This window comes from Pseudophryne corroboree, chromosome 4, assembly GCF_028390025.1.
Source record: "Pseudophryne corroboree isolate aPseCor3 chromosome 4, aPseCor3.hap2, whole genome shotgun sequence".
NCBI lineage: Eukaryota > Metazoa > Chordata > Amphibia > Anura > Myobatrachidae > Pseudophryne > Pseudophryne corroboree.
In genome coordinates, this window is record NC_086447.1 from 849,695,926 (window position 1) to 849,719,263 (window position 23,338).

General features: G+C 49.2%; 1 protein-coding gene across 2 annotated transcripts in view; it reads left to right on the forward strand.

Moving 5' to 3' along the window:
- Nucleotides 1-23,338, forward strand: part of PSME4 (proteasome activator subunit 4) — a 294,381-nt gene that overhangs the window by 209,309 nt on the left and 61,734 nt on the right. For both annotated transcript variants that reach the window (XM_063918650.1, XM_063918651.1), the window contains 7 exons: nucleotides 5,721-5,816; nucleotides 6,731-6,862; nucleotides 7,351-7,560; nucleotides 8,825-8,961; nucleotides 9,352-9,405; nucleotides 10,957-11,086; nucleotides 11,283-11,364. In XM_063918650.1, coding sequence (XP_063774720.1) covers nucleotides 5,721-5,816; nucleotides 6,731-6,862; nucleotides 7,351-7,560; nucleotides 8,825-8,961; nucleotides 9,352-9,405; nucleotides 10,957-11,086; nucleotides 11,283-11,364 — 841 coding nt within the window. The remainder of the gene's footprint in view (nucleotides 1-5,720; nucleotides 5,817-6,730; nucleotides 6,863-7,350; nucleotides 7,561-8,824; nucleotides 8,962-9,351; nucleotides 9,406-10,956; nucleotides 11,087-11,282; nucleotides 11,365-23,338) is intronic.

Sequence of the window (23,338 nt, forward strand, 5' to 3'; positions counted from 1 at the left end):
ATGCGACAAAAGCATTTCATGAGACTTCACGGATTAATTTGATGTGCGACAGTTGCATATCTGTACGCGACTTAGGCTGTATGCAAAGCGCAACAGAAATTAGCGTGATAAAATGCCGCGGTCGTATACAAATGTAGAAGGCTGTTGGTGACAGCCTCCCTGCAGCGTGGGACTTGGGGGGGGGGGGGGGGGGGGGGCAGTGTCCGCCCCGCGGGGTCTAGGAGGGAGCGCCCTGGGCCAGCTCCGGACCCTACACTGGTCATTTCAGGCATGTCGGGGTCTGCGGATCCAGGTCAGCACAATCCTCCGGGCCATTATAATCCTCATGTGAGTGGGAAGACATCGCCATTGAAGGGAGCGGAGCTTCTCAGAGCGGACCCAGCAGCGTTCAGCGCCATTTTTCCTGCCTGCAGTCACGGTTCACTGGATCTAGGTCCCTCCAGAGCTTTCTCCAGCAGTCTGTACGGTACCAGGGGGCTGTAGAAGGGGGGGGAGGCTGCTTAAGGGCTGTGTCACCTATTAAGGGACACAGTCAGCGCTGGGAAGGGACTCCCTTTACCTGAAAAGCGCTGTGTGTGGGTTGGCTCCAATCTCTGTGTCTCTCTGCCATTCTTGGGGGGAAACTCTGTCTACATAATACCCTGTGTGTTTGTGGGGTGTTTGAGTGTGTGGGACAACATGTCTAGGGACACTGTTTCATATGCTGCAGAGCAGAGCTGGCCAAACCAGTCCTCGAGATCTACCAACAGTTCACATTTTCCAGACCTCCTAGCTGGTGATCAGGTGTAGTCATTACTAATTAAGATGTGCTGCATTCATTCCTAACTGACATTTCTACAGATCTCCAGGAGGACTGGAAAACATGAACTGTTGGTAGATCTCGAGGACCGGTTTGGCCAGCCCTGCTGCAGAGGATTTGTCTTCCCAGGAAGACTCCATTCCATGTAATCAGGATTGCACTGTTTTAGCGCAGATCCCTGCTAGAGAGCCAGAATGGTTAGTCTCTCTGAGGGGGACTATTTCTCAGATATCTGATAGGGTTGCTAGGAATGAGCATGCCACTCAGGTCCTCCAGTCCTCTATGGTAGTATGGCCTGATTCTGCCTCCTCAGGGTCCCCTGCGGTACATTCTCATAAACGTGCGCTTGCAATTTTGCAGGATGACACGGACACCGACTCTGAATCTGCAGACTGTGATGGGGATGTGTTGAGGGGGACGGCATCACTTGCCAAGGGGGTGCAGTTGATGATTGAGGCTGTTGGGGATGTTTTAAACATTTCGGACACAGCTCCGGAACAGGTGGAGGAGGCCTTCTTTACGGATAATAAGAAGCCCCCCTCACATTCCCGGCATCCAAAGAATTGAATGCTATCTTTGAAAAGGCATGGGAAACTCCGGAAAAGAAATTCCAGATTCCCAAGAGGGTCTTGGTGGCTTTTCCCTTCCCAGAAAAAGATAGGAAGAGATGGTAGTCCCTGCCGATAGTCGACGCCTTTGTATCCAGGCTGTCCAAGCAGGTGGTATTACCGGTCCCGGAATTTACCGCGTTAGAGGACACGGCAGATCGCAAGGTGGATGCTACGCTCAAATCCATTTACACAGCTTCAGGGGCTATATTGCGGCCTACTATAGCCTGTGCTTGAATTGCTAAAGCTATTGCGAGGTGGTCAATCAAAGGTGGACAAAGGTGACGTTGATTTATTTTTACGTAATATTCAGGATTCTGCAGGGTTCCTGGTGGATTCCATGAAGGACCTGGGTTCCATGGCTGCGGGGATCTCCTCCATGTCCATCTCGGCTCGCAGAGGTCTCTGGCTGCGCAACTGGTTTTCGGACGCGGAATCCAGGAAGTGTGTGGAGGGCCTACCATACAAGGGTCAGGCTCTCTTTGGGGAGGCGCTGGATGCGTGGATTGCCATGGCTACCGCGGGTAAGTCTCCTTTTCTCCCCTCAGCTGCACCGGCTACGAAGAAGCCTTATACACCAGCCATGTCACAGTCCTTTCGGGCCGCGAGGTCTAGAAAGAACAAGCCTTCGAACACCTTCTTCAGAGGTGGTCGTGCCAAGGGAAAGAAACCTGCTCCCAAGCCCAGAAGCCCGCTTCTGATACCCATAAGTCCTCCGCATGACGGTGGACAGCTAGGCCTGGAGGAAGGTCAGGTGGGGGCAAGACTCCGGCAGTTCAGCCATGTCTGGGTGTCGTCGGGCCTGGACCCCTGGGTCCTGGATATAGTGTCCAGGTGGTACAGACTGGAGTTTCAAGATCCCCCACCTCACCGTTTCTTCAAGTCATGCTTGCCAGCTCTGCTGGCGGACAGAACAATTCTTCTGGAGGCCATCAGAAAATTGGTTGTGTCAGAGGTCATTGTTCCAGTTCCACCTCAGCAGTGGAACAAGGGTTATTATTTGAACCTTTTTGTGGTACCAAAACCGGATGGTTTGGTACGGCCTATTCTAAACTTAAAGTCTTTGAACCCTTATCTCAGGGAGTTCAAATTCAAGATGGAATCTCTGAGAGCTATCATCTCAGGACTCACGGAGGGGGGAGTTCCTGGTGTCGCTGGACATCAAGGATGCTTACCTCCTCTTTCCCATTTGGTCACCGCATCTGGCATATCTCCGGTTTGCACTGTTGGACGATCACTATCAGTTCCAGGCGCTGCCGTTTGGCCTCTCCACAGCACCAAGGATCTTCACTAAGGTGATGGCGGAGATGATGGTTCTCTTCCGCAAGCAAGGGGTGAACATAATTCCATATCTGGACGATCTCCTGATCAAGGCGTCGTCCAGGGAGAGGTTGTTGCGATCCATCGCGCTCACGACACAGCTGCTTAGGAAGCACGGTTGGATCCTGAACTTTTCAAAGTCTCATCTGGAGCCGACAAGGAGGCTGTCTTTCCTGGGAACGATCCTCGACACGAAAGTGCAGAGTGTTTTTCTCCCGGTGGAGAAGGCATTGGTGATTCAAGCAATGGTCCGGGATGTCTTAAAACCACCCGGGTATCGGTTCATCAATGCATCCGTCTTCTGGGGAAGATGGTTGCCGCCTACGAGGCTTTGCAGTACGGCAGGTTTCATGCTCGAACTTTTCAGCTGGACCTATTGGACCAGTGGTCGGGCTCTCACCTACACATGCACAAGAGGATACGCCTGTCTCCGAAGGCCAGGATTTCACTCCTCTGGTGGCTACAACTTCCGCACCTTATGGAAGGCCGAAGGTTCGGAATTCAAGACTGGATCCTCTTAACCACAGATGCAAGTCTAAGAGGTTGGGGAGCAGTCGCTCTGGGGGAAACCTTTCAGGGAAGGTAGTCGAATCAAGAATCCCTTCTCCCAGTAAACATCCTGGAGCTAAGGGCCGTGTACAACGCCCTTCTGCAAGCAGCACACCTTCTACAGGATCGGGCTGTTCAGGTGCAGTCGGACAACGTGACCACGGTGGCCTACATAATCCGACAAGGCGGAACGAAGAGCAGGGCTGTCATGTCAGAGGTATCAAGAATCCTCCTCTGGGCAGAAAGACACGCGGTGGCGATGTCGGCAATCTTCATTCCATGAGTAGACAACTGGAAAGCAGACTTTCTCAGCCGCCACGATCTCCATCCGGGAGAGTGGGGCCTCCACCCGGAGGTGTTCGAGGAGGTAACCGGTTGGTGGGGGGTTCCTCACATAGACATGATGGCCTCCCGCCTCAACAAGAAGCTGGGGAGGTACTGTTCCAGGTCAAGAGACCCACAGGCAGTGACGGTGGACGCACTGGTGACACCATGGGTGTTTAAGTCAGTGTATGTGTTCCCTCCACTTCCTCTGATACCAAATCCTCATTGCTCCGGACTGGCCAAGGAGGGCTTGGTACGCGGATCTGCTGGATATTCTGTTAGAGGATCCAAGGCCCTTACCTCTTCGGGAGGATCTGCTACTGCAGGGGCCATTCGCTTGTCAAGACTTACCACGGCTACGTTTGACGGCATGGCGGTTGAACGCCAGATCTTAGCTCGGAAAGGTATCCCGAGTGAGGTTATTTCTACCCTGATACAGGCTAGAAAGGGGGGTAACGTCTAAACATTACCATCATATTTGGAAAAAAGTTTCTTGGTGTGAATCCAAGAAATTTCCTGCGGTGGAGTTTCAACTTGGACATTTGCTCCTTTTCCTGCAAACAGGTGTGGATATGGGTCTGAGATTGGGCTCCATCAAGGTCCAAATCTCTGCTTTGTCCATTTTCTTCCAAAAAACAATTGACTGTCCTCCCTGAGGTTCAGACCTTTTTGAAAGGGGTTCTGCACATCCAGCCTCCCTTTGTGGCGTCGACGGCTCCCTGGGATCTGGACGTGGTGCTGTAGTTCCTGCAATCTGCTTGGTTTGAGCCTCTGCTGGAGGCTGACATCAAGTTTCTCATGTGGAAGGCGGTCACTTTGTTGGCCTTAGCTTCTGCTCTACGCGTGTCTGAATTGGGGGCTTTATCCTGGAAGAGTCCCTATCTGATCTTCCATGAAGATAGGGTGGAACTTAGGACTCGTCCACAGTTCCTGCCTAAGGTTGTATCGGCTTTCCATATCAACCAGCCTATTGTGGTGCCAGTGGCTACTGACTCTTCAATTGCTTCAAAGGCCTTGGATGTTGTGAGGGCTTTGAAGATTTATGTGAAGAGGACAGCTCGTCATGAAAAGACTGACTCCTTGTTTGTCCTCTATGATCCCAAGAAAATTGGGTGTCCTGCTTATAAGCAGTCAATTTCACGCTGGATCAGGTTCACCATCCAGCATGCATATTCTACGGCAGGATTGCCGTTTCCAAAATCTGTAAAGGCCCACTCTACTCGTAAAGTGGGCTCTTCCTGGGCGGCTGCCCGGGGTGTCTCGGCTGTACAACTTTGCCGAGCTACTACTTGGTCTGGGTCGAACACGTTTGCCAAGTTTTACAAGTTCGGTACTTTGGCCTCTGATGACCTCAAGTTTGGTCAAGCAGTGTTGCAGGAGCCTCTGCGCTCTCCCTCCCGTACTGGGAGCTTTGGTACATCCCCCATGGTACTAATATGAACCCCAGCATCCTCTAGGACGTAAGAGAAAATAGGATTTTAATAACCTGAATGGTAAATCCTTTTCTCGTAGTCCGTAGAGGATGCTGGGTGCCCACCCAGCGCTGCGTTTTCCAGCTTTGGTTTTTGTTGTTCAGTACTGCCTGGTTCCTAGGTAAGTACTGCGTTATTTACTGTTTCAGCTGTTGCTGAGTTGTTCCGGCATGTTGGCCGGATTTGCCTGTTGTGTGAGCTGGTATGAATCTCGCCACTATCTGTAATTCCTTCTCTCGAAGTATGTGGTCTCCTCGGGCACAGTTTATAGACTGAGTCTGGTACGAGGGGCATAGAGGGAGGAGCCAGCCCACACTATTAAACTCTTAAAGTGCCAATGACTCCTGGTGGACCCGTCTATACCCCATGGTACTAATATGGACCCCAGCATCCTCTATGGACTACAAGAAAAGGCTTTACCGTTCAGGTAATTAAAATCCTATTTTTTGCACCAATAGTGTATGAGGACACATCTGTACGTTACGTGACTCGCTGTTTGGTGATTGGACAGAATCCCTTGGTGATGAGATTGCTAATGCTGACTCTAGGCCTTGGGGTTTTCTGCCCTTTGTGTGGGCACATAACCCAATGAACGTTTAGTGGGGATGTAATTGGATACGGAGATATTTATTGACTATCTATTTGTAGCTGAGAACATTGACCGTTGAAGGATGTGAATACAAAAAAGTCCACCAAGACATGGTGCGTGATCTTCTGCGGCTGTCAACAAGTTCGTATGGTCAAGTAAGTTCCACGGGTTCTTATTGTCTATAGTCCTTTCCCATAGGTTTATGTTTGTGAAACTTTAGGACAGTTGTTTGCGATGATGATGATATGCACTGTGCTTAAGAATGTATATATTTAGTAGCGTTTTAAATGAACGTATTAAATAACCGTGTGCTAAATGTATGTCTGCCATAGTGCTGATTATGTATAGCATATAAGAGTTCCTCATTCCTTTCCAAAAGTCAACATTTGAGGTGTGTGGCCAACATTGTTGCCTGAAATAACTGTTCTGTGTAATCAAAACGGCCTGATACAGAGATGGACCTTGTGCCGATGTTTGCACAGTTGTCCGATGATTCTTGTGCTGCGCAAGCATCTGAGTTGCACTGGGCATGTGTCCCAATGGGTATCGCCGGGGGGCGGGGCAGTGCGAATTTGGACACGGAGAACTAGTGCTTCTGCGTGGTATTGGTGGTGACTAGCATCGGTGTTCATATTCCGAGGGATACTCTAATATCTTATAATACAAAGCGTCGGATTAAAGCTACAACCAGCTGGCGCCACTGTATGTACTCCATCGGCTGTGGCATTGGGATAGATTCACATTGGTCGCACCTGGATTAGCACCCATTTTCGAATTGGGCCATGTACCTCTTATCATGGAGTTATCAACCCCAACAGGTACTTTTAAAGGGGAAAAAAAAATTGCTTGTGAACATGCTATACTTTGTTCTTCTCTGGGTATACAACTGGAGCTGGTTTGGATTGGAAAATAACCTTTGCAGGTCTTCCAGTTGTCACAGACACAATGGCACAAGGGCAATTCACTTTGTTGAGCACTATTGTGTCTTTGGCTTATTGCACTAGGATGCACTTTCAGGAGGGAGTTGTTTGTTTTGTGTAGAGTTCTATAATATCATTGTATTGTGCAGGTCAGGAGTAAAGCCCAGCAAGCATTTTTCACGGCTCTGGGAGCCTATAATTTCTGCTGCCGGGATATCATTCCTCTCGTACTTGAATACATACGGCCGGACAGACATGACGTCACTCAGCAGCAGTTCAAAGTAAGTGATTTGGGTTCATTTTAATTCAGGGGGTTGTAGTTACACTTATTGTGGTTGAGCTGTTGTCTTTGATCCCTAGTTCAGGATTAGTTAGTGGTCCTTCTGCAGAGGTGAACATAATGCATCTCTTATACGGTCTACGCATGGTCATGTCCACAGTTTACCTAGTTCCTTAGAGTATGTTCTTTTACACCTGACTTTGCCATTTAATGCATGTCCTTTTGTGGGTATCTATCAATCGATCTCTGTTTCAGTAGAGCATATTAAATGACTGTCACATGACTGTATCATGTGATACAACATACCATGGTGACCGTAATACCCCATATAATCCGAAATGTTATTTTATGGAAGAGTAAAGCTAAAAAAACATGAGAATTTATCTTGCTGTATCACCAGCAAATGATTCATGTAAATCATGGGTTCTTTTTGTTGTCTTTGAAGTTAAACATCTAGTAGTTCTGTTTACAACACTGTTTTATCTCCAGGGTGCCTTGTATTGTCTGCTTGGAAACCACGGTGCAGTCTGCCTAGCGAACCTCCACGACTGGGAATGCATTGTACAGACATGGCCGGCAATAGTCTTTTCAGGTCTCAGCAAAGCAATGTCTCTTGAGAAACCATCCATCGTTCGCCTTTTTGACGATCTGGCAGAGAAGATCCATCGACAGTACGAAACGATTGGTTTGGATTTTTCTGTAAGCCAATAATGTATTTTCAAATGAATAGATTTATGTTTGCATTTAATGTAGTGTACGCCCAAATGTAAAAAAAGTCCTCCTCCTTAATTGGCCAATGGTCCTGAACAAGAACAGTGCCTTCAAATGATCCAGGGCCTAATTCAGACCTGATTGCCCCTCTGCAAATTTGCAGAGGACTGTGATCAGATAGTCGCCGCCCATAGAGAGTGATAACCCGCCCCGTGCAAGTGTGCGAATGCATGTGTACTGTGTGCAAAAACTTTCCCAGACAGCTGCAACTCGTTCACCATGAAATGATTTTTCCATACTGTGCAGTCTGTGCGCAGCCCAGGACTTACTCCTAGAATCAGGCTGTTCGGGGCCAGAGCTGATGTCACACACCCACCCTGAAAACTCTTGGGAACGCCTGTGTTTTTCTTGACACTCCCAGAAAACGGCCAGTTACCACCACAAACGTCTGCTTCTTGTCAATCATCTTGCGTCTGCCTAGCAATCAAAATTTTTGCACCATTCTGTCGCTTTGACGTGCGCATTGCGGTACATGCGCAGTCATTCGATAATCGTCCGCTGTGCGATTTCGCACAACAACGATCAGGTCTGAATTAGGGGTGGTATTCATGTGACCGGCGGTCTGCTGACCGACAGTCACATGACCTCCTCCACCGTCCCGCCGGCTCAGTATCCCGATGGTCGGCATGCCGACCAACAGGGACTATTTCCACTCGTGGGTGTCCACGGCACCCATAGAGTGGGAATAGAACCCGTGGCGACCGCAGGTCGCCACCGAGCCCGCAAGGGGCTTGCTGCACTCGCCCCTCCCCGCCGGGATCGGTATGCTGCCGGGATCCCGGCGTCGGTAAGCTGACCGGCGGTCAGGAGACCGCTGGTCAGCCATACTACACCCCTGAATTAGACCCCCAGTTGTAATTGTTTGGATTATTATCTGGCGTGTCCTTGAATCTCTTTGTAAGATAACTGGCCGCACTAACCAGTCCTGGTGACCGAATTGTCTGATACACAAATTGAGCACCGTGCTGGTGGCCCATGTGGACTGCGAAGCTGGATCAGCCCCATTCGCTCTCTCCAGTTGCATATAAATGTGCAGCGTTGAATAAGTGTTCTACACCTGAAAGGGAGGAGGGGCGGGTCTAAAACATGCTGAGTAGCTAGGCAATATTGGCTTCTGCCGTAGGATGTCCAGATCTTTGTAATATACCATTTAAATTCAATTCACATTAATGGGATAACGTCTTTCCTAAAGGTTCCAGAAAATTGCATAGAGATTGCTGTTATGCTTCAGCAATCGCCCAGCCCTACGCTGAACGCCCAGCTGTCTCACCCTGATGAACTAAGCCTAGCGCTGAAGAGGCAAGAAGAGAAGAACGTAGAGTCTGTACGGTACGATCCCACCGCCTGCCATTTCGTTTTGCTTCTGTCCTCTTGATTTTGCTATATGTGGATTATGAAGGGGTGTGCGTGTACATATTATACTAGTTACCAGCCCGTCGAAATGACGAAACAACATAACAGTTATGTCAGCAATGGTCGCTGTGCGCGCCCGAACGGCGTAGCACTTAAATTGCTCCGTCGTGCGCCATCTAATGGCTGTCGGCACCCAACACTTTTGAATTCACCCCATAGAGGTGAGGAGCAGTGTTAGCCTTTTATTATATAGGATTATGATGGACTGTTTGTTACTTTCAGACACATACATGTATATCTTATTTTGTTGTGGATTGTATAACCCTAAAGGAACCAACTTGTTTTTTTTTTTTTTTACCTTAACAGCAATTATGAACGCCTGATCAACACATTGCTTGATTGTGTTACACAAAGAAACCTGTAAGTACCTATATGTAATTGTCTTATTAGGTGTGTGTCATTAGGGTCGGAGTATCCCATATTTTTGAGACTGTGGGACACCGTAGTTGCAGCTGGTGAGACTGATTTACTTATTGGCCATACAGTAGGCTGGTAGTAGTGTTGCCAGATCATCCCTTTAATAAATGGACACCTATGATTTACACAAGTTCTGTGTCTAATTTAAACCAGGTGAAATGGAGACCTGAAGCCAGCCAGCCAGCCACAGTATAATATCAGTCCATGGCCCCAATGTAATCTTAGCAATATTAGTGCCTGCTGTTGACCGTTGAAAGAGCTACCCCTTCTGGGAAAATGTTCTCATCTCTCTTGCTGAGCTGTAAAGGGGGGTACTCACGGAGCGATAATCTAAGCAATCTGACTAGATTGCTTAGATTTTAAGCAAGATCGCTCCGTGTGTACCCCCTACAGCGACAGCGATGTGCAGCCCCGCGCATCGCTATCGCTGGTGCTAGATTGGCCTGCCATGCACATCGCGCTGTGCTGAGCGGTGGGAGAGATGTGTGCTCAGCACACAACTCTCCCACATCGGCCCGTGAATACGGGTCTTTTTATTGCCCTATATGTAACCAGTATGGCTCTCTGACATCACCCGAGTGGGAATATAACCAGTGGCGAGCCACCGGGCCTGAAATGTGGTGAGCGCAGCAAGCCTGCGAGGGGACTCTGCCTCGCAGCCGGGATTCTGGCTGACAGGAACACTTATATATTCCAGATTAGGGACTGTGTGTGTGTGTGTGTGTGTGCGGGAAACGATGTGTAATTTCAGCCTTGCTTTAAGAATGACCAGTTGCAACAGCGCATAAAAAATATATAATATAATGGATACTTAATCCAAATATTTGAATGAATTTCCTATCTTCTGTCCTGTATGCGTCCATCTCAAAAGTCGTCCAAGTCTCCCACTTGCGGCACCAGGTGCTTATAAGAACTATCTGTTGCCATTTCTTTTCCATCAGCTGGTAATTATTTCCTCATCAGTAGGTCCAGGATACCCCTTTGAATTGTGTATGCTGCTTCTAAGGATTATTACTCCCTATATATGTGTGTTGAGAACTTTTATGGTTCTCATCCTATATTGGTAATTACATTCATATACCAACCCCATTGAAGCTTTCTTGGATTCATTGTTTTATGTTTTTATACATGTAGTTTTTATCTGATTATTAAAGAAGACAATGTAAAAAACGGTATTATACTATGATATTTTCTCTTTCCTCTAAACCACACGTCCTTTGGATGGAGGAAAGAAGATAGGAAATTCATTCAAATATTTGGATTAAGTATCCATTATATTATATATTTTTTATGCGCTGTTGCAACTGTTTCTCCATTCTTTGTATCTCATTCTATGGTGGAGGGTTGGAAAAACCTCTTAGAGTCACAGTACTAACAGCTGCAGTGTGCGCACAGTGATTCGGTTGCTCTTTTTATGTTGCTTAAGAATGACCAGTTCTGCCACTTTCTTCAGACTTTTGCCTAGGAATATTTATTTGTACTTCCTCCTTACAGCCCATGGAAGTTTGAACACATCGGCATTGGGTTCTTGTCTTTGCTCCTGAGAGACGACCACGTTCTACCTCCTACTGCGATCAGATACCTGGTGCAGTGTCTGACTCATGATGCGCTTATTGTGCGCAAGGTGAGATAGCTCCTTATGTCTGATCCATCCTATAGCTTACGTCGTGTGTCCAGCTTGTGCTTACTGCTGTGATGTACTGTATGCTGATGATTGCGGAATTAATGGAAAGTTTAAAAAAATATGGGGGAAAAAACAAAACAAAAAAAACTTTGGCTCGCAGACCTATTTAATGTTCTGCTTTATGTTCTTCTTCAAGATGGCCGTCTCCACTGTCGCTGGAATCCTGAAGCAGCTGAAGAGGCCGCACGTAAAAGTGACCATCTGCCCTTACAGCATCAGTATGTATGAGTGTTCCACGTAATCTGATCACTGCACGCTTTTTAAGCCTTTGGTTACTATTCTCTTTCTTTACTCACTCAGGTTATTGATGTTATGAGGCTTGTTATTACATCATGGGTCCAGTATGCTGTTCTGTCATTTAAGTTCCACCCCCTCTTTTTTCTTTTCTTTATTTTCTCTGACGTCCTAGTGGATGCTGGGAACTCCGTAAGGACCATGGGGAATAGCGGGCTCCGAAGAAGGCTGGGCACTCTAGAAAGATTTATGACTACCTGGTGTGCACTGGCTCCTCCCACTATGACCCTCCTCCAAGCCTCAGTTAGATTTTGTGCCCGGCCGAGGTTGGATGCACACTAGTGGCTCTCCTGAGCCCTTAGAAAGAAAGTATAGTATTAGGTTTTCTCTGTCCTCCATCTGGGGGACGCTGCGCCGTTACTTGTGGGTTAGAGGTGTGTGGTAGTGGAGTTTGGCACAGAACTATCACAAGCTGACTCCTCCCCCCTCTAACCCCTCCCATCTCCTTCCTGCTCAGCCCTGTTCAGTTTTAGTTTTGTGCCTGTGGGGTACAGACACAGTTTTTATTTCTCTTTAGATTTTCTGTTTATTTTTATTTCTTTTGACAAGTACCTAGTCCCTGTTTACAGGTGACAGGTATAACAGTGGAAGGGGTTAGTATCCCATTCCAGACTGCTGCATGGAGGCCACTATACCTTGGTCACTGGGGCCTTCAGAGAAGAAAGCAGAATCAGGTACTGGACAGCCACAATCTGTCACTGACAGTATTGGGCTGTCCCTATTTCCTATTGCCTGGGGATTTTATCCTTATCTATACAGCATGCGGCCGCCGTTTCTCTCCCCCCCCCCCCCCCCCCCCCCCGGAGCGCGCGCGACCATCCACAGACAGCCGGATGGCTGAACTGGGATGGAATGCGGTGGGGGCGGACTGTGTTTAGGTCCGGGAGGGTGTTATTCACTCCCTAGGACCGTTGCTGTGCTGCCGTGACAACCGCTCTGTGTAGCGGCGCACGGGAGCCGAACTTCCGGTTTTGCCGGAGAGAGAGAGAAGTTACGTCAGGCGGGCAGAGCAGTCTTCCCGCCCAGCTCTGCCCGCGCGCGCGCTGCTGTTCACGGCGCCATCTTCTCTGCCTGCAGACGGGGGGGACGCTGTGCTACGGAGGGGGATCACACTTACACAAAAACCGCAAGTATAAGAGGGGGGGGGATCACACAAACTTGGGGGACAAGACATAGTACACCAGAGTACAGGATGACCAGTAAGCCAGAGAAACCTGCAAAGGGAAAAACAACCTCAGTGGTTTATTTCTCATGTTCACAATGTGGCACAAAGCTGGCTAAGGGGAGTGCTGACGCAGGGACCCTCTGTACATCATGCTCTGGTGCACCAGCGGCAGATCAGCAGGGCAGATCCACAGATCAGTCAATGCCCCCTTGGGTCAAGGCCATGGTGGATGCAATTTCAGATTTGCGTCAGTCAAGGTCGGAAGCAGCTTTGGCCCAGACTCGGGTGGAACCGCTGTGGGCCCAGAATATGGGAAAGTGTCTCACTGATTTGACTCAGTCTGTAAATAAATTTGTAAATTCTGCCAGTAGTTCGGCGGCTTCTAAGCGAACGCAGCCGTTGCCCGCTATTACGTTTCCGGGAGAGGAGTTGGATACTCTGACATCTCCATTGGAAGAAGGGGAGGTAGATCCTGAATGGGACGAAAATTCGGCTTGGGAAGATGAGGAATTATCTACTAGTTCAGGTGTTAGGCTACTAATCGAAGCCATTCGTCAGACCCTTAATATTCAGGATGAGGCAGTAGCCGAGACTTCTTCCCCTTTCTTCAAACGACAGAAGAGACAGGTTACTGCCTTCCCTTCTTACTCGCACTTTGCGGATATTTTAAAAGAACCCTGGCTAAAACCGGATTCTCGTTTCCAGGCTCCTAAAAAGTTAAAATTTCTATATCCTTTTACAGAGGAGGATACAAAATTTTGGGAGACTGCCCCAAAGGTAGACGCTCCTATTTCGCATTTAGCAAAAGCTACGGTTATTCCGTCAGTACAGTCTGTGACTTTAAAAGACTCTACCGATAGGAAGATAGAAGCATTACTAAAATCTATGTTTTCCTTATCAGGTGTCTCTCTCCGTCCAGTTCTGGCGAGTGCCTGGGTGCTTAAAGCCGTAGATGAGTGGCTTGCACAGGTTGTATCTGGGATGCAGTCAGACGATCCGACGGAGGCCATTCAATTAGCAGAACAGATTTCTGAGGCCCTTACTTACGTGGGTGACGCCTTATTGGATTCGGTGGCGCTACAGTCCCGTGTTTCTGCCTTAACAGTATCCGCAAGACGGTCTCTTTGGCTTAGGGTTTGGAATGCTGATTCGGACTCAAAGCAGACCTTGACGGCAGTTCCTTTTGAAGGCGAGTTTCTCTTTGGATCAGAGTTAAAGAAGATCATTTCAGATACTACGGGAGGAAAGAGCCCTTTCCTTCCGTCTGCTCCTAACAAACCAAAACCTACAAGATTTCGGTCCTTTCGTACGCAGGGCAGAGGTAACTTCCAGTCCTTTCGGCCCTTCTCCAGATTTCCACGGAGGGGATCATTCAGAGGTAGAGGAGCTCAGGCTACTCGCAGACCGGCCAGTAAGCCTGCCGACAAGCCTGAGGCATGACGCTTCGGGCCCTCTGGAGGGTCAATACAGGTTGGGGCTCGTTTACTTCACTTCAGGGAAGTGTGGCTCCTATCGAAACCAGATCGGTGGGTAATGGGGGTCATTTCCAGAGGATATATGTTGGACTTCGAAGAGACAGTCCCAACCCGACTATTTGTCACACCTCTCCCAGACGACCCCTCCAGACGTCAAGCTCTCCTTCAGGCAACAGCAACATTATTACAAAATGGAGTAATCCTTCCGGTCCCAGCTCCTCAGAGAGGTCGGGGCTTTTACTCGGGTCTTTTTCTCGTGGACAAGCCGGACGGTTCGTTTCGACCCATTCTAAATCTAAAAGCTCTCAATCCGTACCTCTCATCCCAAAAATTGAGGATGGAATCCATTCGCTCCATTATCGCAGCCATGGAGCCAGGGGAATATTTGGCTTCAATAGACATAAAGGACGCATACCTACATGTTCCAATTTGGATAGGACATCAATCCCTTCTGAGATTTGCAGTAGGGCCGTGGCATTTTCAGTTTCGGGCCCTTCCCTTTGGTCTCTCTACGGCTCCCCGGGTTTTTACGAAGGTCCTGGGTCATGTCGTCGCAGTTCTCCGTTGCAAAGGGGTCAACATCACCCCATACTTGGACGACCTGTTGATCAAGGCCCCGTCACCGGAGATTCTCACTCAGAACCTGCGTCTAACGACAGAGACTCTACAGTCGTTCGGGTGGATAATCAATTTTCCAAAGTCGTCTTTACTCCCGTCACAGAAAATGGTTTTTCTGGGTCTTCTATTCGACACCAACAGCCAGAGGGTGTTTCTTCCTACAGACAAGATTCAGGACTTACAAGCCAGAATCAGAACCCTGTTAAAATTGCCGGCAGTGTCAGTCCTCAGATGCATGCAGGTACTGGGCAAGATGGTGTCCTCATTCGAGGCAGTTCCATACGCCAGATTTCATGCCCGACCTCTTCAAGCTCAGATTCTCCACTGTTGGACTCGGACGGATTCACGTCTCGAACTGCAGTTGATACGCTTGTCGATAAGGACTCGTCAGTCGCTCTACTGGTGGCTTCACAGTCACAATCTGAGGAAGGGTGCGCCGTTCACGGTCTGGTCTTGGATGATGGTAACCACGGACGCAAGCCTCAGCGGTTGGGGAGCAGTGTTCCAGACTCATCATTTACAGGGGCGCTGGAGCACTCAAGAGTCAAAACTACAGATCAACATTCTGGAATTGAGAGCGATCCGGTATGCTCTCATTCGGATTCAGACCATGGTGCAAGGCCATCCAGTTCGGGTGCAATCCGACAATGCCACGGCAGTGGCTTACCTCAACAAACAGGGAGGAACTCGCAGCTGGTCCGCAATGAGAGAGGTTGCTCAGATTCTCACGTGGGCGGAGCATTGGATTCCCGTGATTTCAGCAATTCACATTCCGGGAGTCGAAAACTGGGAGGCAGATTTTTTGAGTCGTCACACGATTCATCCGGGAGAATGGGAACTTCACCAGGAAGTGTTTCTTTCTCTAGTGGATCGCTGGGGAATGCCAGACATAGAACTGATGGCGTCACGCCTCAACAAAAAACTTCCTCTTTACGGATCAAGAACTCAGGATCCTCAAGCATTTCTGATCGATGCACTAACAGCTCCGTGGCAATTTCAGCTGGGTTACGTGTTCCCGCCAATTCCATTGCTTCCACGTCTACTCCAACGCATTCGGCGAGAAGGCCTTGCAGTAATTCTGGTGGCTCCGGATTGGCCGCGCCGACAGTGGTACACTCTTCTAAGCAGCATGGTCGTCGGAGATCCCTTTCGCCTCCCTCTGCGACCAGATCTTCTTCTTCAAGGACCTTGTCGCCACCCAGATTTAAATCGGCTGGCTTTGACGGCTTGGTTCTTGAATCCAACATTTTGAAGGCAAAGGGTCTTTCTCGTGCGGTTGTTCAGACAATGATTCGGGCTAGAAAACCGGTGACTTCTGGCATTTACCATAGAGTATGGCGTATTTACATTGCTTGGTGCGAGAAAAGGAACTTGACTCCGCATTTGTTTAGACTTCCTCGCCTGCTCTCCTTTCTCCAGGAGGGTCTTGACAAGGGTTTAAAACTTTCTTCCCTGAAGGGTCAGGTTTCGGCCTTGTCGGTTCTTTTTCAAAAGAAATTACCAATCATCCCAGAGGTTCAAACATTCCTGCAGGGAGTACTTCGAATTCAACCACCTTTTGTTCCTCCGATTCCTCCCTGGTATTTAAACTTGGTACTTAAGGCCCTTCAAAATTCTCCATTTGAACCTCTAGAATCTGTGGAACTACGTTATCTAACACAAAAAGTTGTTTTTCTTTTGGCTATTGCCTCAGCTAGACGAGTGTCTGAGTTGGCGGCTCTTTCTTGCAGGCCGCCCTTGTTAGTGTTTCATGAAAATCGGGTGGTTCTGCGGACAAAGCCTTCATTTCTTCCAAAGGTTGTTTCAGCATTCCATTTAAATCAGGACATCGTTCTTCCAGCTTTTAATCCGTCATCTTCTCAGGGGGAAGATTCCCATTTGGCTCTTTCGGATGTTGTTCGGGCCTTACGTATTTATTTGTCTCGCACGGAGTCTTTCCGTCGTACGGATTCCTTGTTGGTATTGATTGATGCTCCCAAACGAGGTTGGCCTGCCTCTAAGAACACTGTGGCCCGTTGGGTAACTTCGGCCATCAGACAGGCTTACGTGTCCTCAATCGTTTCGGTCCCTGATTCAATTAGGGCTCATTCGACTAGAGCAGTTGGAGCGTCTTGGGCTGTTCGCGATGGTGCATCTGTTGAGCAACTATGCAGGGCGGCGACCTGGTCGTCAGTCCACATACGTTCACAAAGTTTTACCGGTTTCATACGGTTGGTTTGGAGACTGCCTCTGTTGGGCGTCGTATTTTACAGACGGCTATGCCGTCAACGTCTCCCTCCTCTCATTAGCTTGCTTTGGGAAGTCCCACAAGTAACGGCGCAGCGTCCCCCAGATGGAGGACAGAGAAATTGGGATTTTTGTTTACTTACCGTAAAATCTCTTTCTCTGAGTCCCTCCCATAGTTTGTCTGGTTTAATTGGTTAATTTTTTATTCTGGTCTATCTCCTTTGGCTTGGCTAAACGTTAGCTGAACAGGGCTGAGCAGGAAGGAGATGGGAGGGGTTAGAGGGGGGAGGAGTCAGCTTTTGATAGTTCTGTGCCAAACTCCACTACCACACACCTCTAACCCACAGGTAACGGCGCAGCGTCCCCCAGATGGACTCAGAGAAAGAGATTTTACGGTAAGTAAACAAAAATCCCAATTTTTATTTTCAGTGAGACCTGCTGGCAACAGGCTCACTGCAGCGAGGGACTAAGGGGAGAAGAAGCGAACTCGCCTGCTTGCAGCCGGATTGGGCTTCTTAGGCTACTGGACACCATTAGCTCCAGAGGGATCGACCGCAGGCCCAGTCCTTGGTGTTCGGTCCCGGAGCCGCGCCGCCGTCCCCCTTACAGAGCCAGAAGCAAGAAGAGGTCCGGAAAATCGGCGGCAGAAGACATCAGTCTTCACCAAGGTAGCGCACAGCACTGCAGCTGTGCGCCATTGCTCCTCATACACACTTCACACTCCGGTCACTGAGGGTGCAGGGCGCTGGGGGGGGGACGCCCTGAGAAGCAATAATAACACCTTGGCTGGCAAAAATACCACAATATATAGCCCCAGAGGCTATATATGTGGAAAATACCCCTGCCAGAATATAGAAAAAAGCGGGAGAATAGTCCGCGGAAAAGGGGCGGAGCTATCTCCCACAGCACACTGGCGCCATTTCTCCTTCACAGCTCCGCTGGAAGGAAGCTCCCTGGCTCTCCCCTGCAGTCTACACTACAGAAAAGGGTAAAAACAGAGAGGGGGGGCACTAAATTTAGGCGCAGTATAATTTATATAAAAAAAGCAGCTATAGGGGACATAACTCAGTTAGTCCCTGCATTATATAGCGCTCTGGTGTGTGCTGGCATACTCTCACTCTGTCCCCCCAAAGGGCTTTTGTGGGTCCTGTCCTCAGTTGGAGCATTCCTTGTGTGTGTGCGGTGTGTCGGTACGGCTGTGTCGACATGTTTGATGAGGATAATGATGTGGAGGCGGAGCAGATGCCTTTAGAAGGGATGTCACCCCCTGCGGGGCAGACACCTGAGTGGTTGAACTTATGGAAAGAAATGAGTGCACGTATAGACTCCTTACATAAGAAATTTGACGACATGCCAAATGTGGGACAGCCGACTTCTCAGCTCGTGCCTGTCCAGGCGTCGCACAGGTCATCAGGGGCTCTAAAACGCCCGCTACCTCAGACCGCAGACCCAGATGTCGACACTGATACTGACACCAGTGTCGACGACGATGAGTCTAACCTGATGCCCACTAAGGCCATTCACTGCATGATTGAGGCAATGAAAGAGGTGTTACACATTTCTGATATAAATACAGGTACCACTAAAAAGGGTATTATGTTTGGGGAGAAAAAACTACCCGTAGTTTCTCTGACGTCCTAAGTGGATGCTGGGGACTCCGTCAGGACCATGGGGAATAGCGGCTCCGCAGGAGACAGGGCACAAAAGTAAAAGCTTTAGGATCAGGTGGTGTGCACTGGCTCCTCCCCCTATGACCCTCCTCCAAGCCTCAGTTAGGTTTTTGTGCCCGGCCGAGAAGGGTGCAATCTAGGTGGCTCTCCTAAAGAGCTGCTTAGAGTAAAAGTTTTGTTAGGTTTTTTATTTTCAGTGAGTCCTGCTGGCAACAGGCTCACTGCAACGAGGGACTTAGGGGAGAAGAAGTGAACTCACCTGCGTGCAGGATGGATTGGCTTCTTAGGCTACTGGACACTAGCTCCAGAGGGACGATCACTGGTACAGCCTGGATGGGTCACCGGAGCCGCGCCGCCGACCTCCTTGCAGATGCTGAAGAGAGAAGAGGTCCAGAAATCGGCGGCTGAAGACTTCTCAGTCTTCATGAGGTAGCGCACAGCACTGCAGCTGTGCGCCATTGCTCTCAGCACACTTCACACCAACGGTCACTGAGGGTGCAGGGCGCTTGGGGGGGCGCCCTGGGCAGCAATGAAAGTACCTATGCTGGCTAAAAATACATCACATATAGCCCCTGGGGCTATATGGATGTATTTAACCCCTGCCAGGTTGTCAGAAAAACGGGAGAAGAAGCCCGCCGAAAAGGGGGCGGGGCCTTTTCTCCTCAGCACACAGCGCCATTTTCCTACACGGCTCCGCTGCTAGGAAGGCTCCCAGGCTCTCCCCTGCACTGCACTACAGAAACAGGGTTAAAACAGAGAGGGGGGGCACTTATTTGGTGATATTATTATATATATTAAGATGCTACAAGGGAAAACACTTATATAAGGTTGTCCCTGTATAATATAGCGTTTTGGTGTGTGCTGGCAAACTCTCCCTCTGTCTCCCCAAAGGGCTAGTGGGGTCCTGTCCTCTATCAGAGCATTCCCTGTGTGTGTGCTGTGTGTCGGTACGTGTGTGTCGACATGTATGAGGACGATGTTGGTGAGGAGGCGGAGCAATTGCCTGTAATGGTGATGTCACTCTCTAGGGAGTCGACACCGGAATGGATGGCTTATTTAGGGAATTATGTGATAATGTCAACACGCTGCAAGGTCGGTTGACGACATGAGACGGCCGGCAAACCAATTAGTACCTGTCCAGGCGTCTCAAACACCGTCAGGGGCTTTAAAACGCCCATTTACCTCAGTCGGTCGACACAGACACGGACACTGACTCCAGTGTCGACGGTGAAGAAACAAACGTATTTTCCATTTGGGCCACACGTTACATGTTAAGGGCAATGAAGGAGGTGTTACATATTTCTGATACTACAAGTACCACAAAAGAGGGTATTATGTGGGTGTGAAAAAACTACCTGTAGTTTTTCCTGAATCAGATAAATTAAATGAAGTGTGTGATGATGCGTGGGTTTCCCCCGATAGAAAATTATTGGCGTTATACCCTTTCCCGCCAGAAGTTAGGGCGCATTGGGAAACACCCCTTAGGGTGGATAAGGCGCTCACACGCTTATCAAAACAAGTGGCGTTACCGTCTCCAGATACGGCCGCCCTCAAGGAGCCAGCTGATAGGAGGCTGGAAAATATCCTAAAAAGTATATACACACATACTGGTGTTATACTGCGACCAGCGATCGCCTCAGCCTGGATGTGCAGCGCTGGGGTGGCTTGGTCGGATTCCCTGACTGAAAATATTGATACCCTTGACAGGGACAGTATTTTATTGACTATAGAGCATTTAAAGGATGCATTTCTATATATGCGAGATGCACAGAGGGATATTTGCACTCTGGCATCAAGAGTAAGTGCGATGTCCATATCTGCCAGAAGATGTTTATGGACACGACAGTGGTCAGGTGATGCAGATTCCAAACGGCACATGGAAGTATTGCCGTATAAAGGGGAGGAGTTATTTGGGGTCGGTCCATGGGACCTGGTGGCCACGGCAACAGCTGGAAAATACACCTTTTTTACCCCAAGTCACATCTCAGCAGAAAAAGACACCGTCTTTTCAGCCTCAGTCTTTTCGTCCCCATAAGGGCAAGCAGGCAAAAGGCCAGTCATATCTGCCCAGGGATAGAGGAAAGGGAAGAAGACTGCAGCAGGCAGCCCATTCCCAGGAACAGAAGCCCTCCACCGCTTTTGCCAAGTCCTCAGCATGACGCTGGGGCCGTACAAGCGGACTCAGGTGCGGTGGGGGGTCGTCTCAAGAGTTTCAGCGCGCAGTGGGCTCACTCGCAAGTGGACCCCTGGATCCTACAAGTAGTATCCCAGGGGTACAGATTGGAAATTCGAGACGTCTCCCCCTCGCAGGTTCCTGAAGTCTGCTTTACCAACGTCTCCCTCCGACAGGGAGGCAGTATTGGAAACAATTCACAAGCTGTATTCCCAGCAGGTGATAATCAAAGTACCCCTCCTACAACAAGGAAAGGGGTATTATTCCACACTATATTGTGGTACTGAAGCCAGACGGCTCGGTGAGACCTATTCTAAATCTGAAATATTTGAACATTTACATACAAAGGTTCAAATCAAGATGGAGTCACTCGGAGCAGTGATAGCGAACCAGGAAGAAGGGGACTATATGGTGTCCCTGGACATCAAGGATGCTTACCTCCATGTCCCAATTTGCCCTTCTCACCAAGGGTACCTCAGGTTCGTGGTACAAAACTGTCACTATCCGTTTCAGACGCTGCCGTTTGGATTGTCCACGGCACCCCGGGTCTTTACCAAGGTAATGGCCGAAATGATGATTCTTCTTCAAAGAAAAGGCGTCTTAATTATCCCTTACTTGGACGATCTCCTGATAAGGGCAAGGTCCAGAGAACAGTTGGAGGTCGGAGTAGCACTATCTCAAGTAGTTCTACGACAGCACGGGTGGATTCTAAATATTCCAAAATCGCAGCTGTCTCCGACGACACGTCTGCTGTTCCTAGGGATGATTCTGGACACAGTCCAGAAAAAGGTGTTTCTCCCGGAGGAGAAAGCCAGGGAGTTATCCGAGCTAGTCAGGAACCTCCTAAAACCAGGAAAAGTGTCAGTGCATCATTGCACAAGGGTCCTGGGGAAAATGGTGGCTTTTTACGAAGCGATTCCATTCGGCAGATTTCACGCAAGAACTTTTCAGTGGGATCTGCTGGAAAAATGGTCCGGATCGCATCTTCAGATGCATCAGCGGATAACCCTGTCTCCAAGGACAAGGGTGTCTCTTCTGTGGTGGCTGCAGAGTGCTCATCTACTGAAGGGCCACAGATTCGGCATTCAGGACTGGGTCCTGGTGACCACGGATGCCAGCCTGAAAGGCTGGGGAGCAGTCACACAAGGAAAAAATTTCCAGGGAGTGTGATCAAGTCTGGAGACTTTTCTCCACATAAATATACTGGAGCTAAGAGCAATTTACAATGCTCTAAGCTTAGCAAGACCTCTGCTTCAAGGTCAGCCGGTATTGATCCAGTGGGACAACATCACGGCAGTCGCCCACGTAAACAGACAGGGCGGCACAAGAAGCAGGAGGGCAATGGCAGAAACTGCAAGGATTCTTCGCTGGGCGGAAAATCATGTGATAGCACTGTCAGCAGTGTTCATTCCGGGAGTGGACAACTGGGAAGCAGACTTCCTCAGCACGACCTCCACCCGGGAGAGTGGGGACTTCATCGGGAAGTCTTCCACATGATTGTGAACCGTTGGGAAAGACCAAAGGTGGACATGATGGCGTCCCGCCTGAACAAAAACTGGACAGGTATTGCGCCAGGTCAAGAGACCCTCAGGCAATAGCTGTGGACGTTCTGGTAACACCGTGGGTGTACCAGTCGGTGTATGTGTTCCCTCCTCTGCTTCTCATACCTAAGGTACTGAGAATTATAAGACGTAGAGGAGTAAGAACTATACTCGTGGCTCCGGATTGGCCAAGAAGGACTTGGTACCCGGAACTTCAAGAGATGCTCACAGAGGACTCATGGCCTCTGCCGCTAAGAAGGGACTTGCTTCAGCAAGTACCATGTCTGTTCCAAGACTTACCGCGGCTGCGTTTGACGGCATGGCGGTTGAACGCCGGATCCTAAGGGAAAAAGGCATTCCGGAAGAGGTCATTCCTACCCTGGTCAAAGCCAGGAAGGAGGTGACCGCACAACATTATCACCACATGTGGCGAAAATATGTTGCGTGGTGTGAGGCCAGGAAGGCCCCACGAAGAAATTTCAACTCGGTCGATTCCTGCATTTCCTGCAAACAGGAGTGTCTATGGGCCTCAAATTGGGGTCCATTAAGGTTCAAATTTCGGCCCTGTCGATTTTCTTCCAGAAAGAATTGGCTTCAGTTCCTGAAGTCCAGAAGTTTGTCAAGGGAGTACTGCATATACAACCCCATTTTGTGCCTCCAGTGGCACTGTGGGATCTCAACGTAGTTCTGGGATTCCTCAAATCACATTGGTTTAAACCGCTCAAATCTGTGGATTTGAAATATCTCACATGGAAAGTGACCATGATGTTGGCCCTGGCCTCGGCCAGGCGAGTGTCAGAATTGGCCGCTTTGTCTCACAAAAGCCCATATCTGATTGTCCATTCGGACAGGGCAGAGCTGCGGACTCGTCCCCAGTTTCTCCCTAAGGTGGTGTCAGCGTTTCACCTGAACCAGCTTATTGTGGTACCTGCGGCTACTAGGGACTTGGAGGACTCCAAGTTGCTAGATGTTGTCAGGGCCCTGAAAATATAGGTTTCCAGGACGGCTGGAGTCAGGAAAACTGACTTGC